Raw genomic sequence first — 17,880 nt, 5'->3', positions numbered from 1 at the left:
AAATATATATATATATATATATATAATATATAAAATAATAATAATAAATTTTACGTATCACACTGAGAAGAGAATTTTTGGATGCAATTTTCCAAAAGAGGAAACTAATCGGAAAATTACTCGCTTTAGTTCTTAATTGAACGAACTTCTTTGTAATGTTCTTATTTTTTCTATTAATATAACACTCGAACAATTCATTTTTTACGTAGAAGCATTATATAAAACTATTTTTATACATATTTATATTTAGCAAAGTCTTTAATTCTCTGGAGAAGCGCGTGAAAAATACTTCCTGGTAATCTTTGATGCGTTAATATCATTCTCTCCATCGATTCTTTGGCCTAAAAATGAATTTGTTCACACGTTAAAACTCTTAAAAAGTGTTTAAAAAACTTATAATTTTTAAAAAATCAAAGCTCACTTTTATTGTTAACTCCTCGGCAGATATACTTGGATCGTAAGGTATGGGTTGTCCTATAAAAGTCCTTAAAAAATAATAATTTAATTAAAGTTGTAACATTTAAGTATATTTATGCCTATTTAAAAAAGTTAAATAACTTTTATAATAAAAAAGGGTGGTTCGAATTAGATGACGTGGCTATTCCTCACTTAACCGACTTTTCTGCCGTATGTATATATGCATACATACATATACATATTATAAATACGATCTAAATTTAATTATTATTATTATTTTAATAAAAATACGGATGAAATTTTCTTTTTCTTTTAAAATTAGAACAATATCCAGACCAGAAAATCAGCTCTACACATTGAAAATATCGATGAACTTCTGAACTGTACCGTTGTGTTTATATATAGAACATGTCTGTGACCCCTTTTTTGAAATAATAAATTATGAGGATTGTATTTACGTCGATTTATTTAATGTCTACTCCTTATATATAACAATATAAATATGAATTATCTATTATCTATCTATATATATATGTATATATGTATACTTCAATTTAACAGGAAAACCTCCGTAGAGAGGTGCAGTTGGATAGCGAGATTCTTCGTATACCCGTCTCTGCCACTCTAAAAACGAATAAAATATTAAAAATATATAATATTCTATATTATAATATGTTGTAGAAAAAAAATGAAGTATACTTTGAAATATTTTTAATGTAGAAAAGGTTTCTCTGATGTTTCTAGTGAAGACGGGAATAACTGGCTGTTGAGGAAAAGGGAAACGTAATGTGATATCGTTGCAACAATGGTTTTCGTTAATATTTTTATTATTTTCCTCACCACTTTAGCTTCTAATGCAACTCGTGCGAAACCGCAACGATTACCCCACATCAGTTTATAATTTTCACTGCCAAATTGAGCTTCTCTCAATCCTCCGGGTGAAAGACATAGAAGATCGCCATTTTTTAGTACATTCACGCAATCCTCTGATGTTCCTGGGATTACTCTCGATGTTTCTAATAATAGACCCCATCCTAGATTTAATAAATTAATTAAAAATTGATATATTTACGTACACGCAATCGTTGTAGAGTTAATTTAAAAGATTTCTTGGTGAAATCTAACCTGGAACTTTAAAGAGGATCCTATCGGCTACCGATACCATCATCCTTTTTTTAATTAGTAAGCACCTACAAATCATGAAATACCAATCCATAGGTAAGGCTCCGTGATAAAATATAATCACTGCTGGTCCTTTATCGGGTATATTTTCCAGTCCTTCTATTTCGTAACCTGAAAAGAATCCATTAAGAATCTCCATCGTCGTTACGCTTGCGAATGTAGGAAAACCTATCGATTTATGTACATTATTCCACTTTAATGAAATAATTAACGAGATATTCAATTTATAACCGCGTGCCTTTAATTAAATTCGTCAAAACTGTGTTTTTTAAAATTAATTAATAATATACATTCGTTCTTATGATTTGGGAAAACGGAAACCGTGCTTGATGACAATTTACTTCCTTCGTCTCTCGCATGATATTCTCCTATTAACAAAGGCGCAACTAGTATTTATATATTATACGATTTAAAAAATATATATATTTATTACAAAAAATACTTTATAATTGACCTCGAACACGTATAAGAAACATCATTTTACACATGGCCTAGTTTACTTGCCCCGTATCCTTCATCAATGCGTGTTTCGCGTTGTACTGTAATATAACTGTATTATTCATTGTTCTCGAACTATCTTAGCATTAAAAATGTATTATTCCAACGAAATTAAGGAGTATTTTTGATAAAATGAATCGATATTTTGCAAAAATTCTTATTTATTTATTTATCTTTCGCTATAAAATATGGAGGAAATCAAGCTTTTATTCTTTTTAAAGCTCTTATCCGGGTTAAAATACGATGATATAATTATTCCATAATTAGTATAAAATAGGAAAAATGATAAATTAAGTATATATTATGCGCCGTTGTCCAAATATAAGTTTATGCCCTACGAACGAAGTACAGTACATGCATCCGAGTTCTATATTTAAATACAATTTATATAGGTCTATAATATATTAAGTGACATATTTAGATGAATATAGAACAAAAAACATAAATTTTGATAAGATTTTAACATGTTTTTTCCCTTATTCCGACTGATATGTTGACACTAATTCCACACGATGTTTATCAGTTTAAACGGAAGATTCAAGAGCGCAAAATTTTTTTCAAATGACTTTAAATGGCCTATTTACTAAAATAACCTATTTAAATACAATAAAATCTATATTTTTAAACTTATAAAAGCCGATCAAACGTCTCCTTACAAAATTAAGGCGTTAGAAGTGGCAATTAACGATACATTACCGTAATAAATCCATCCGTAAGCATCCCATAATAAAGATAACATATAACGGGCCTTGTTCCAAAATTTCGGTTCCTTCTGACATTCTTCGACGTAATATCGACGATATATTTGCAGGAATAACGCCGATATATATATCATGGCTAACAACACACCGGGCAAGACGAAGAGCATCTATTTTGCATAATTAATCGAATAATTAAGCATTTTAAAAGAATTAATTAACTATATAACACTAAATGAATTAAGTATATTTTACCACAATAGGTATAAGCGGGCAGGCCAACCATATTTGATGTCTGTAAGTGTTATACAACTCCCACATCTCCGTCTCCATTGCTTGGCGAGACATGTTACCAAATCCTAGATCAAACCCCATGTTTTACGCTGAAAATTGTCCATAAAACGAGAATTTTTAAGGATTTTTTTGGAAAAATACGCTTATATTATATAATTTCTCATAAATTTAAGAGTTAATGGCACGCGCACACGAGGTTATCCTTATACAAAGGATGCATCATAGTTTTACATAAGGATAAAAGCTGCAAGCCCGTGTATAATATAATTACAAAATATCCAATTTTAACTTTATAAGTTTCGAATTTGTTATAAAGGAAGATCACTCGAAAAAGTTTTTAAAAGAATTTCTTTTTTAAATTTTGTTATCAATTGAATTACGTAAAGGAGCGACAGAGAAACGTATAACACATACCTCTTACAGCATCGAATGGTATTGTGAGGCCACGTCTTTCCTTCTATCGACCTTGATCGTTACCCAAAGGCAAGAATAAACTTCACTTCCGTGTTTCTCGAGCGTTTGATGCGAACAGCCACCGACCTGGAACTACGTCACAGGGGTGGTGACTCGTCTTCCGTTCCGCTTCACTCGAAAAGAAGCAAATAAACAAATAAAGTAAATAATACCACTCGCATCGAAATTGAACTGGTCGGAAAATTTACTCCAAATTCCCCTCCAAAAAATGGAAAAGGATAAATTGCTTCACAATCCAAATTATTTTCTTCAAATAAAAAAACCCCAATTTTTAACTTTGAAAATCGGTTTTTGGACTCGAAAAACATTCAATTTTCTTCTTAAAATCGTAATTTTTAACTCCCTTCGAGTTAAAATTTAAGTTTAAGATTGCTACAGACGAATTACTCTTGCCAGGCTGCAATTTGAAAAAAGTGTACTCGGAAATTCCTACCGTCCGTCCGTCCTTCCTTAATCTCGAGAATGGAACTAGATAGACGAAAGAAGAAACTAAATATGGAAACCTTAAAGGCGGGAGGTGCCGATTAACTGTACAATAACACCCGATTTGGACCGAAAGTCACGCTATTTCGATTTAAAATTTTGCCCCGCAAGACGTTAGATAGATCTCGGGTACGACCCCGTTGTTAACAGGAAAAGTATGACGTACGGGGGCAAACCACTACCACTTCCAGATATTCGAAATGAGGTTGTAATTCCGACGAGTGCGGTCGGATAATTCTCACGCTTCAATTATAATTATAAAAAAAGAAAACCAATCATTAAAATAAATGATTTATTTCTTTATATTTTACAAGATTAACGATTAAAAATATATTCGTAATAATTTGAAGCCGCGAAAGAATGAAACAAAATTATATTTAATAAATAACCAGGAAAAAATAATATTTATAAAGCGAATATTATAAAGTAATATTCCAGTTATAAATATATTTTTAAGTATTTTCTATAAATTTATAACAACGCGATATTTATTTATCCATCGAAAGTTTTTAATAAATTATTTATATAAATAATTTTATTATATTTATTTCTTTTAAAAATACTGTAATATAAATTTCTCCCGTTTAAATATTAAATTAAAAAGATTTATTTATTTATTTTTTGATATTTTGAATAATTTTCCACATTTTTAGTGGTGAAAATTCTTATTTTTAAATGGTAAAACGGTAATAATTCTTACTTTACTGTTAAAAATATAAATATTAATTTACTTAATAAATTATAATTTATTAAGGTTTTAAAATGTACAAAAATATACGAGGAAAATTGCTCAGACGTTTTATTTTAGATATTTAAATGAAGAAATGATTTTATTTTTAATTGAATTTTGTATAAATAATTCTTTACATATATTTCATTTAGAAATTTATCTTCTTCTTTTTAAAGAAACTAAATATATAAAATAATAAACGTATTTAAAATGTTTATTGTTATTTTTTGAAATAAAATTAATAATAAAAAATAATTTTAGTCATTTTTCTGAGGGAGCGAGTCTCCGGTTGGCCCCTTCCGGTCCACTCGACCACGCGTCGACAAATAAAATTCTACGAAACGTTTTACCGTCGATTTCGACGACGTCGCGTCAAAACCGGTCTAACGCGGACCTGCCCGATCGGAAAAAAACAATTCGGTATAGCTCCATTCCGGTTTACGCAGGTTTTGCTATATACGAAAGTTAAAGGGAGTCTTCTTGTTAAATTAAAGACGGGGTGCGATTGTAGAACCCGTGTTCGACCCGTGTAAACCGGAATCGCTCTGCGTCGAATATTTTTTCCGTTTTGGACGGGTTTCTTTTTTAACACCGAAAATCGCTCCGTTTTAAATAATTTTTCCGCTTCGGACGGGTGTTACCGCGTACGGCGCTAGACCTTTCTGTCCGCGGCGAGTGACGTAATGTAGCGAAGAATTACTAAACGATTGGTACCGGCCTTCGAAATGTCGGAAAAGCGACTCTTACAAATTCCCGCAATTAATTATTCGTCTAAAATTAAAGAAAATTCGTAACGAGATTAGTAAAGCGTGGAGTCGGCCGCATTGTCTCGCTGGAAACGGGATAGTTCTGGCACTGGAATCGACTTGTCGTCACGCCGAACGTTTAGCCAATTCTCGTACTAAATGTTCGGTACGTGCACCGGCGCATTCGCCGAACTCACCTATTAATTAGTAAATATTGCTTTATTTCGGTGGTCTTTACTTTATATAGAAACTGCGTGTCTGTCCACAATTTATTACAGAATATCTAAAAAAAATATGTGTATTTTTAAAATTTAAAATTTTATTTTTAATATTTGTTTTTGATTGATGGATTTATCTAGAAGAATCTTTAGTCTGGCGTTAACGACGATTCGCCTTTGGCGCAAAATACAAGTTTACGTTGTTTAGAATAGAAACCATTTACGAGATACCGAGAATAGAAGGTTAAAGATAGGCAAATATGGTGAAAAAATCATCGGACCGTCGCTCGAAAATCTAAAGTTTCGGTTGATTAACTGCGTGAATATAGGGAAACTCTAGAATAATTTGCTAAATTTACATCCAAGCTTAATTAAAATTAACTAATTATGTTCCAAATTTTATCATCGATTAGTCTAGTTACGAGATTTGAACACCCATTTTACTATTAAGGAATGGTGATCTGGATGGGACAATTCTATACTTGTAGGTATTCTTGTGAGGCGTATCGAGGAATTTCATCCTAGTGTAGGGCCTCTAGGCACGCTTCGAGTCTCGAATCTTTCCTTTATGCAGTGGCGCGTTATACCTTCGCGGGGCTCGGGTGAATTTGAATTACGGGATCCCTTGTATACGGCGTTGACATTTTTCTTCGGGAGAATTTTTGAGGAAAAATATTTTCTTATAAAAGATCGGTTTGGGGCCCCCTGTTGACGATGACCCTAAGCAATTGCCCTTTTTGCCGGTAAGATAACGCGCCACTAATCCTAATTACGAGATTAAATGAAAGTTTACAGTACAATAACCAATTACCATTCGTATAAAATACCTAACATCCAATAGAAAATTAATACGGGCGAAAGATCTAAGTAGTTAGTTTCGGGCACTTTAAATGTTACATTTATAAAATTATAAACACGATTTATTGTAAAATTATTATATTTGAAGGCCTCGCGAGTCCTAAGCCAGAGCTTAATTTATTTAACGTTATTAATTGGCCATTATTATTACTAAAGCTGTATCGAAACTGAAGGGCCAACTTGATAAAATATATTTGCCGAAGAAAAACACGAAAAAAAAACAGGAAAATCTTAAACACAACTACAATAAAATCATGTTTAACAGGGCTCGACAGAGGTGAGATAAACCAGGGGGGTCATCCACAAATGTGAGGCCTCACCCCTTTCCAGGAATATCAAATTATTCCACCATTTAAATTGAAAGAACTGGCCATATTACGCGAGTTCTTGGCATCTGAAATATACACAGTAGATTGCGATGTCTATTAAATCTTTCTCTATAAATTAAGGTCAAGACTATGTTATATTAATAATTTTTGTTATTAAATATTTTACAGAATATTTTTTAAAATAACTTTTTGTCTTTCTAACGCGAATAATATTTTGATTATTTAAATTGTAATTTGATATCGCCATCTGGCGGTTAATTTAGAAATTATAATTCCAATTACAGTAGAGACTCGTAAATCGGCATCCCGGTAATCGGAATCGCCGGTAATCGGCACGATTTTCGGTCGGACTGTGTCGTGCCGAATCGAACGTTTTTGATACTAAATTTACTTCTAAAGTATAATTTTCATGTTTTTATATTCTTCAATATATTTATTTTGTTTGTACAAAATAAAGAAATAATTTTTAACGATACGATAGCCTCGATTATTATTATAAAAATTTTCGTTAGGCTTAAAATCGACGAAAATTCAACGCGAAGCGACACGCAACGGAGAAATTCAACGCGAAGCGACACGCAACGGAGAAAAATTTGAACATCGGACAGGTTAGTATATTTTTTCGTACATAAACCGTAATCGGAACAAATCTCTAATCCGAACAACCCCAGTCCCCAATTGATTCCGATTTTCGGTTCTCTACTGTAATTTAAAAAAAATGTTTTAATGAATTCAAATTATTTTAATTTAATTTATTTTTTTATTCCGATAAGTAAAATAAAATAATACGAAGCGAAGAAAATCTGTACGGTTCCTAGTGGGAGGAAAGCCGACACGATTCCACCTGGCATGTGTCACCGGGTTGACTTCGGGTGAAAGGTGGTGGCCCGACCTTCGACCTCTCGGAACCTCCCCTTACGGGCGAAGAAGGAAGGGAAGCAAGATCGAAGGAGAAAAGGGAATAAATTGAAGTTAAGCTCATACAGACCCATCAACAGACAAATCGAACAGGACCCACGGGTAGACCTTAACAGAACTAACGTCGATAAAAATAATTCGCGTTATCATTAACAGATGGCGACACATAAAAGTTACAAAACTTGGAATTTTTTAAATAATTTAGTTAATCTAAAAAAACTACTTTTTAAATTCTTAAAAAGAAAAATTATTAATTATTTAAATTAAAAATATTAATTTTTACTTAAAAACAAAAGAAAAAACAAAAAAACAGCATTACTAATAAAACTATTTTATAATTAGATTTACAGCTTTAAAAATAAAGAATAAATATATAATAACAATAATTTAATAAGAGATAGATAATAAATGTAATTAATTAATTAGTAATTAATGATATTCAATTTTATTTATTAACGCAAGAAGCGATAATGAATAAATTTGCTTGGCGCAATAAAAAAAACCCCGAAACTCGCGTGACACGTTTGCTTTAATTTAATTTATAAAATGTCAAATGCCTCAAAGCGAGAGTTTTAATTTAGCATTTTTTCTAAAACTCTGTCTCGATTTGTCTAAATTAATTTTATTGTTATTATTACATTAAGAATTTTGACATAAATTAATCTCAATCCATCCGTCGCTTTCATTGGTGGAAGCAACGGATGGGTTATACGCGTATAACCTATAAATTCTCTACGAGTTTTTAAAATATATACTTTTTTATTATAGAAGATATTTAAGAAGATAAATCTTTAAAAATTTTGCGTGAAAGAAAACGAAAATACATTAAGAGAAGGGATAATAAATGATGGATGCCGGAGGATGTGATGGAGCAATTGGAAGAAGGTGATGTGTAGAATCCTTAATTTAGATTTATCAAGAAAGATTACGGTGGAATTATTTAATGTCGAGTAATTGAGATAATTTCGGGTAATTTAATAATCCCGTATGTTAAGAAGTAATCGGCGACACGTCAATCTGGAAATTAAATGTTTCTTCGTCCGAACTTGTTATATTTTAACAATCGGAACTCGATGAATCGCACCTTTTATATAGTTTAATAATTGAAAAATGAGCCATTCTCCCTCTTTTCAAGCGTAGAGATGAACTTTTGTCACGCTTTTCCTGATTATCGTAAGATCCTTTGATTAAAATCGACGTCATTTCCTGGAAATTCTCACTTTTATTTGTTGCAGAAAGTATCGTAACCATTGAAATATTTTTTAACTTTCAATCATTTTTATATCAATATCCAAGGTTCGTCCGAATTCTTTCAATAGTTTTTATTGAAACTTTATCCGCGAATCATAGAAAAAAATGATTTCCAACGGATGGGAATTTTTATTGAAAATATAATAAATTTATTTCTAAATAAAATGATGTAGAAATACATATTTTACGTCGTTTCGTATACGAGAAATTATTAGTTTTAAAATATTATAAAAATGGTAACAAGATTTAATTATTTAATATCGTTATTGCTTTGGACCAAGCGCAACGAGCGAAATGCAATCGTCGGAACACTTTGACTTCTAATAACTTTTGCATCCCATATCGGATAACGTTAAATCTTCTAATCCTTTATCGTTATTCTTGCATCGAAATCCTTTGATGCGTCTCTTTTCCACATTTCGTAAAAGTACCAACCACTCCGCCTTGGAGCAGTCGCAAGTAAATCTATTGTCTAAGACATAAAAGCTTCCAATGAGTACGTAATTATGCTACGAACACGGAAATAAAACTATTTATAACTTACCTTCCACGTGAATAACTCCTTGGTCGACTCGAGCCATCTTTTCCACAATCGGTTTAAAAGTTGCTCTATTGAGAATCCTCAGGTTGTTGTTATTAAGATACAATTTTTTGGGGCATTGATTATTGAAAGAGCTATTACGAATCACGGCGATCGAATTGAAGGATAAGTCTAAGATTAAATGGATATTTTTCGATTTAGCGGCGAAAGCGTAGTCGTTCAGAACCACTAATTTATTGTATCTTAGGTCCAGACTTTCGAGATTGACGAGATCCTTGAAAGCGAACGAACCGATGTAATTAATTTTATTGAAATCTAAATAAATTTTTTTCAAAGACGGAACGTTTCCGAACGCCGAATCGGGTATATTTCTAATGGCGTTATAAGTTAAACGGAGAACTTGCAATTTTTTAAAAAATTTTAAGTCCGAAAAGGGGAAAGTGCGAAGATCGCAATTTGTAATTTCGCATCTCTCCATCGACTCGTACATACGATTAAAAATTCCCGTTTCTACGATTGTCAGAGATACTTTTTTAACGTAAATGTATTGAAACGTTAACTTTCCGAATAATCCTCTCCATAAAATTTTAACGTCGGAATTAGTTAAAGAGAATTTTCCAAAATCGGTTTTAGGAAAGTAAATTCTCGAGAATTTCTCTAACGTGCGATTATTTATATTATTGCACGTTAACAAAGCGAAACTGTATTCCCCTTCGCATTTACATTCGTCAAGATTCTGCGGACACCAATAATTCGATCCGCGGTGGACAAATTGATATCTTTTATCGTTGGCAATGGCTAATTCCTTCCCGATAACTATCTCTTGACAGCGTAGCTGCATCCACATCCGAGCGAAGAAATAAAAAATCCAGTAGATTTTCATCTAAAAAAATTAATATATAAATAATTTAATGGTTAAATTCTTTTTTTATTATTTAATTATTTTTTTATGATATTCGAGGGACTATCCGTACTCTTCGATATCGTAAAACTATTTTACAAATATTAATTTATTATTATTTGTAGATTTTTTAAATAAAATAAATGTTACTTTATAATAGTTAACGTTAACGAACAAATAATGTCGTGATTAATTCTTTTTCTTGTTCGCGCAATCGGCTTAAGATAAGAAGAGGAAAATCAATTTAATAAATTATTTTAATACGTAAGAAATCTGTTTTTTAATATTTAAATAAAGTAAGAAGACTTATTAATATTTAATTTATTTTAAATTAGTTCGTATCGTTTCGTCTCTTCGAACGGAATCTTCGTTCGACGTAAATGTTTATCGATTAAATAATTTCATTTTAATTATTTTAAAAGTTTATAGTCGATTGTATTTTTTTCCTTAACCAATTTATGATTTGATAAAAGAAAAACCGCCGTAAAAGTTAACTGTACTTTCGTCTTTTTCGGACTGGAAATCGATAATATCTTCTATACTTTCCTCTTCCGTTACTCAACTTTCGTCTGTAATTTTTTATATTTTGGCTCCGTTTTTGTCGACTATATATTAAAATTTTCGAATAATATTCGGACTTACGCTCTCGCCCGTTATTCCCGAAGTTTAATACATAAATATTTTATTCGATGGCAATAAATTGAATTTTGAAGAAATTACTCTTCTTAATGTCGTGTTGGCCAGTGAAGAAACTCTACGTTTAACAAAATTTAGCTATCTTATTATATATAAATAAATTAAAGGAATTACGTTTAAAGTCGAAAAACGTTATAAATTGTTTATATTTAATAGATTTGAATAAGATTTTGATAGAAAGCGATGCGTATAATCTTACGCTCTCGTAACGGAACTCGTTACACTGTCGCGAGAAAGATATTCGGGTTATCTCTTAAGAAACTCGCTTAAAAGCCTTAAAATATTTTAATATTTTAAAATTGAAACGATACATTTTTCTCCACAAATATCTGAAATATATTTCTCGCAACACGCTTAAGTGATATACAAGTTTTTTTTCTTTTTGCGTACAATAAACGAAATTCTTATAGTTTTATAAAATTTCTTTATAGTTTAAAAATTGAATATTTTAAAGAGAAAAATTAATATTTATTCTACATTTTAGTACAGATATTTTCCATTATATATATATTTATAAATTTGAAAACACGAAAAGAATTTGTCGATTTTATATTAAAAAAAATTCGAGTTTAAAAATTGAATTGATATTAACGTGTTTTCTTTAATTTTAAGTACGCTAACAGATGGACGGTAGGTCAATACATTAGCTACATCATTTTTAAATTTATCGTTTCCTGGAATGCGAGTAAATGTAAATGTAAATGAAATTTGTAATTCTTAGATTTTTAGACGAATTTTTGACATTTTATTTGAATTTCCTTTTACAATTCGCGACGTGTTTCGGACGTTGCACCGTTTCGCTGACAAAAGGAAGCGGCGAAAAAAATTATATTTTGACAAAAAGTTGTTCGGCTTCTTCCGAACTAAATAATCAAAACTAATGATAAATTGCTCTACTTAAAAACGTTCGAACGTGACATTGTCGATAATTAATGTGAGAAACAATAAATGATTTTTGATGCTTTTCCGAAAACTTTACGGCCATCGTTAGTCGAAAATTCTGATTTTTAAATTAAATAATAATAAATAAATAAATATATATATATATATGTATATATATACTTTTCTTTTTAAAGTTAAAAAATTAATTGAATTTTAATTATTTTAATGTTATAACTCTGAGTCGTCTCTGTAAACAAAAGTATGAATTTATAAGGAGTTCGCTTCAATTGTTTTCTGTAAATTATTCGTTGTAAATGAATAATTATAATATATATTGAAGGTAATTACGCTCGATTATATAGTATGTACGTAATTTTGTTTTGTGGTTAAGTAAAAATGTGGGTATTTCTTTACACGTTTGGACGCCATTTTGTCACACTCGACCTAGACCTAACAATGGATCGAACAGGATGCACGAAATGTTTGTTTGCGCAGATGCTTACAATTGTTTCTTTTCTGATCCATTAGCAAATTGAGCGTAAAGTAAAGCTATATCTAGGTTAAGATACTCGTAAAATATTAACTCGCCAGCCGTTCGTTGTAAAATTCGCGAAATTAACACACTACGAAGCCATACGGCACCATTTCGGAGCCTCAATTATTACGTAAAATCCTCTGTATTTATCGGATCAACGTATAAATAATCGAACGTTTTAATGAAATATTAATGACTTCGTTTGTATTTTTTGTAAACAGCGAGATAAAAATCTACTCCTGTTAAATGGCTAAATTATAGAAACGTAATGGCGCAATCGAAAGGGAAAATAATTACAATGAAATATATAATTATCTATTTACGTGTTAACTCCATTAAGCGCGTAAAATACAGTCTATGTACGAATTATTTTATGTAATAATTAAACGTTTAAAAGGTATATTGTGCATAGAAAGGCCGAGAAAAGTTTGCAGTTTTTACCAGTAACTCGTAAAAAAAAAAAAAAAGGAAAAAAGAAACCCGTTTAAAAATAATTCACAAAATTTGACATTACCTTCAAATGGAACAATAGTTTGAATAAAAGAAACCACAAAGAGTAGCAATTAAGCTAAAGACAATAGTATCTACAACATCGAATTTAATTTATTTGTTTAACCAAAAACAGGAGATAACATTTCATAGAATTCCCTCTAATAATGTAACTAAATTGAGTTTTATATACATTTAATATATTAAATTATAAAATGTCTATTATATAATTACTATAAATATTCTATATTTAAGTTTATAAAGGATAAATTAAGCAGAATTTCTGTTTTTTTTTTTTTTTTTTTTTTTTTTTTTTTTTTTTGAAGCAGAATTCGTTGGATAGAAACGTTTCTAGCACAACTTTAACAGGAAAAAAGTATTTTAATAGGAAAAAAGAGTGCTTAAAATATAATATTTTGGTTAAAAAATAATATATTTTTAATATTTTCTTATTTAAAACTGTACATTTTAAAGTATAAACCATGAAGTTAATAAAACAAAGCTTTAACCTAATTTATAATTAATTCTGTGTTAACTCTTTACCTGTTAATTACGAAGCAAAAAATGAATAAGTAGGAAGGAATTTTGATAAGAATAAAGAGAAAAATATGCTCTTACCGTATCAGAGTGGCTCCACTTCAGTATTGCGAAAGGTGTACTTTTAACCGTTATAATGTTGGGTGGTTAACTCGCGATCCAAACGTCATAGAAAGTGTAGCACATGTACATACAGCATTTCCTCTGTCTGATCGTGAATTACCTTTACAACAATTCACATCCGATCTGGTTTAGTAGAACATTGGATCTTAATTTTTAGTCGGCGAAAGCTTATTTTAATTAAGAGGAAACTGTTAATGGACAAATACGGAATTTCCCATATTTCCAGAATTGTTTATGGGCACTTTTTCATCGACTTTCCCCCCATCATAATTTAATTGATACCAGGAAATGATAATGATTTAAATTAATTAATGGCTTTCAAACTCCAACTACAGATGTATTATTAGATATATATTAATTTTAATGAGTAATATTTAAAGAAAAAAAAGGTAAGGTTTTGAAGTTCCGTTTGGCAAGGTTCCATTATTTTCTTAATAAATTTAAATCCCTTTAATCCGGATTAATTGATGGAAACATTAGAAAGTGTCTGATAGAAAACAATGGTTTGTTAGCTTAATTATTTAATCTTTCATTTTTACAAGCTGTAATAAGAAGATAAAAAGATAGGAATCAATAGAAAGTTCAAATAATTAATCTATAATTATGAAACTTTCAATCGTAAAAGATACTCGATAAGTGGAGGAACAAAGAGATAACAGGAAGTAAGTCTCATTAAATCTTTTTTGCATACTTATAATTTCGTACGCTTTCGATATTATTATGTTCTTTAATTTTAATTCTTTCTCCCTGCAGCCACTTAGATAGCCCCTTTTTAGCTTCCGACATAGATTTGGCTAACCTAAAAAAGGCCCTTCGTAGGCTGGCAGAACCCGCAATGCACCGAAATCCTATTATGACTTAATACCTTAATTTTTTTGCCTTAATCGAGAAGGGCAAGGCCCAAATGATAACTTATCTCGCGAATACCTTCGATGCAAAACAAATTAATATCCCGGACCCGAACCTGGATCCCCAGCGCGATCGTCTATTATATCGCTTCGGCCATCTGACCCTCTCATTATTATTAATATTATTAATTGTTTTTTTAACACCTTAAATGCTAATTAAAATTTAATTACGTCTGTAGAAATATATAATTATTTCGAAGCTTCCTTTACTCGAGCATTTTTTAAATAAATAAATAAATAAATTTTAAATTAAATTAAAAAATGGTAGACATAATTTTGTAAAATTAAATTTTTTTAAATAAATGGTAAACTAAATTCACATCGTGTCGATCTGACATTAATCTGCAGAATCATAACCACCCCTAAGCAGAAATTAGCTGTTACTAATGATTAATGTATGTAAATTGCTGTAGGTGTTTCTGATAAGTCCAGAAGGGAATTTGTCATAAGTCTGGGTGATTTGCCAACTTTGATTAAATTCTTTTTACTTTAGTAACTGTAGTTCATTGATATAGATTTTGACAAGTTATTACATCATATTATTGATCCTACACTCGAAAAAAACAGCAAGAAAATACAAGAATTTATATACATGTGTATTTTCTTGTGTTAAAATGTTAGAAATCGTCTTAAACATTGTTTATTGTGAAAATTCACTGTGAGAAAACCATTAAACAATTAAATATAATAGAAATATTTAAAATAAAGTTTTGATAATGTAAGGCTTAAATAATGTTAACATACTTTTAAAATATTACGTTTAATTTATTCATAGAATAAAATAAATTATATTATCATTTATTTACTTTTAATAACTATATTAAAGGTAATTTTTTCTTTCGTTTCCGCGAAAGAATTTCTCGTCGTCCTCGTCGTCGTCGTCATCATCATCATCATCATCATTAGTTGCAATAGCAGCATCGTTAATAACTCATCTACCTTTCGGCAATTGGTCTATTTTTGTTTCAAGAGACGATTTTTTGAATGGTATCGTGCTAATATTTCTTGTTTTTTTATGGATCCTTTCTTCATTCACCCCTTTTTATATAATTTCCTGCGTTAAATTAAGCTTGTTGAACCAATTTTGAACCTTATAATTTCTTAATTTTAGGTGTTGGTTCCGTGTAAATTGACTCGAGTCAAGGAACTCTCGTGAATTTTATCAATACAACAGTTTTTTTACAATTTTTTTTCTCTAGATCAATATAATGAAACATATCAGGTTTCTTTAATACTTAGTTTAAAAAATCTGAATAATTTTCATGGAAAATCTCGGAATCTCCTGAAAATCATAAATTGTAATCGCGTAAAATAATGCTTCAAGTTGTTTCAAACACGCAATGAACCCCGAGGAAGGTTAATCTATCGAGGGATTTAAGAAGAGATGGTAAGTCAATGCGCTAATTTCTTTAAATTCAAATTTAAAAAAATCAGTAAAACGATCATAGGGAAAAAAATTAGAAACAAAACACTTGAAGATAATAGCGAGGTTGCGGCCGAAGTTTTCACCTCTAAAACGTGGACGTCGAACGTCGAGCGCCGCTATCTTGTAAGCGGCGCTCGACGTTCGACGTCCACGTTTTAGAGGTGAAAACTTCGGCCGCAACCTCGCTATTAAACAAATAAAGTGTAAATAAATTTACAATTTTAGTTGGAAATCCCTCGAATGAGTCACTATAACGCACTACATAAACTTGAAATATTAAATAAAAAATAAAATTAAATAAGAATGATTTTAAATATAATCGGCAGATCTCTCTGTTAAAACTGGGAGAATACGTTCCTGAAAGATTTTATAAATGCTTAACGCTGATAGGTGCAGGATACGGTTATCTTAACGATAATTGGTTACTTCGAACTTTGACTGTTTTTTTTTTCAATTAAACGTAAATTTTATTAGATATAAAATGTTTTGATAATAAAATTCAGTATTATGCAAATTAAATTAAAATTTTCTGCTTTCAATAAGATATAATTCATCACAAATCAAAATTTTTTAAAATTAAAATGCCAGTGTCACAGGACAAAAGTTAATAAAATTAAAAATTTATCAAATAAAAAATATAGATAAAATGTATATAAATAAAGATTGAATAGAGATAAATATACAATAAAAATCTGCTTTTAACTTTAATTTCCGTGTAGAAATCCGTCGTAAAGCGAGAGATTTCTCTTCTTAAAATTAAATGTTATAAATTGAGATTATGTTCTTGGAAATACAGTGTTATTTACACAATACTATAAAGAGGAGGATAACAAAAATATAGCGCTTAAATACCGCATTTAACACCATTGTAATAGAAACGGGCAGTCGTAAAAGAGGGGGGGTCTACTGTATATACGCCTCTAACTCATCTGATATTTTATATATAGACTTTGGATATATTATACCATATATAGACTGTTATACTAAAAAAGGTATCAATATTGATCTATTTTCATATTTTTTATTTTTACTATTTCTGCCCCGTGGGTATTTTTAATCATATTCAGCAATGGGTTTGGTCGGGCCCACAATGGGAGCGTCCGGATGGTGAGGATGTCGGTCCGACATATCCGGACTACCTCCGAAAATTCCTGGAGCTGCTCGCTCGGATTCGAACCCGGAGCCCCCAGAGCGGTAGGCTCCATAACTGCTTTAACAGATAAATAATTTGAATAATTTCAAAATAATTCGTTGTAGTTGCAAAATATTCGAATAATAAAATAGATCATTTAAAGGACTTCTCTGTTTAATTACCTTTAAAGAAATCCATTGAAAGGACACGTTTACGTGTATTAAATCATTTAAGATTATATTACGAAGTTTTTTCAAAATTATTTTACTTGGTAAAATAAACGATTGTCAATCTGAATTTCTACACTTTCTAATTTCTGTGTATTTATATGACAGAATTTTTAGCAACATTTTTGTAGAGAAAGTGCAAATATGTCGAGAGAGACTTTAATGTTTACCTTCGATACAGATTATACTTTATCCCTATACAATTCCGCAAAGCAAACAATGATTAATTAAGGTAATTGTATCTATTATTATTCCTATATTCAATGCAGTAATGTTTGAAAATTAGAATTTCTTAATAATTTCATTATTATTATACGTGTTGAATTGATACTTGTGTTGTTAATTACAATTTATTATCTTATTTTGCCGCCATATGTAAAAATTTGA

General features: G+C 30.3%; 2 protein-coding genes across 2 annotated transcripts; both read right to left on the bottom strand.

Moving 5' to 3' along the window:
- Positions 1-197: 197 nt before the first annotated feature.
- Positions 198-3,601, bottom strand: LOC136970647 (DGAT1/2-independent enzyme synthesizing storage lipids-like). Its single transcript, XM_067265107.1, has 9 exons — positions 3,504-3,601; positions 3,051-3,178; positions 2,794-2,965; positions 1,543-1,710; positions 1,258-1,451; positions 1,117-1,180; positions 966-1,041; positions 422-485; positions 198-341 (listed from the first exon to the last, which is right to left on the bottom strand). The coding sequence occupies exons 2-9, from the start codon at positions 3,168-3,170 to the stop codon at positions 231-233; spliced, it is 969 nt and encodes a 322-aa protein (XP_067121208.1). The 5' UTR covers positions 3,171-3,178; positions 3,504-3,601; the 3' UTR covers positions 198-230.
- A 5,621-nt stretch (positions 3,602-9,222) lies between these two features.
- Positions 9,223-13,892, bottom strand: LOC136970635 (leucine-rich repeat-containing protein 70-like). The gene is made up of 3 exons (XM_067265084.1): positions 13,759-13,892; positions 9,641-10,520; positions 9,223-9,568 (listed from the first exon to the last, which is right to left on the bottom strand). Exons 2-3 carry the CDS (start codon positions 10,518-10,520, stop codon positions 9,417-9,419), a joined length of 1,032 nt encoding a protein of 343 aa, XP_067121185.1. The 5' UTR covers positions 13,759-13,892; the 3' UTR covers positions 9,223-9,416.
- Positions 13,893-17,880: the final 3,988 nt, after the last annotated feature.

The sequence above is a fragment of the Centruroides vittatus genome, unplaced genomic scaffold (assembly GCF_030686945.1).
Source record: "Centruroides vittatus isolate TY-2023 unplaced genomic scaffold, ASM3068694v2 contig_2073, whole genome shotgun sequence".
Lineage (NCBI taxonomy): Eukaryota > Metazoa > Arthropoda > Arachnida > Scorpiones > Buthidae > Centruroides > Centruroides vittatus.
Note: the sequence above shows the minus strand (reverse complement) of the source record. Positions and strands in the feature narration are given on the sequence as shown.

Coding starts and splice junctions, on each gene's coding strand:
- LOC136970647 (XM_067265107.1), bottom strand. CDS start 3,170: ATGGGGTTTGATCTAGGATTTGGTAACATGTCTCGCCAAGCAATGGAG. Junction 486..965: donor GGTTTTCCTGTTAAATTGAA/GTATACATATAT, acceptor TTATTTTTTAAG/GACTTTTATAGGACAACCCA. Junction 342..421: donor CCGAGGAGTTAACAATAAAA/GTGAGCTTTGAT, acceptor ATTCATTTTTAG/GCCAAAGAATCGATGGAGAG.
- LOC136970635 (XM_067265084.1), bottom strand. CDS start 10,520: ATGAAAATCTACTGGATTTTTTATTTCTTCGCTCGGATGTGGATGCAG. Junction 9,569..9,640: donor AGGAGTTATTCACGTGGAAG/GTAAGTTATAAA, acceptor TTTATGTCTTAG/ACAATAGATTTACTTGCGAC.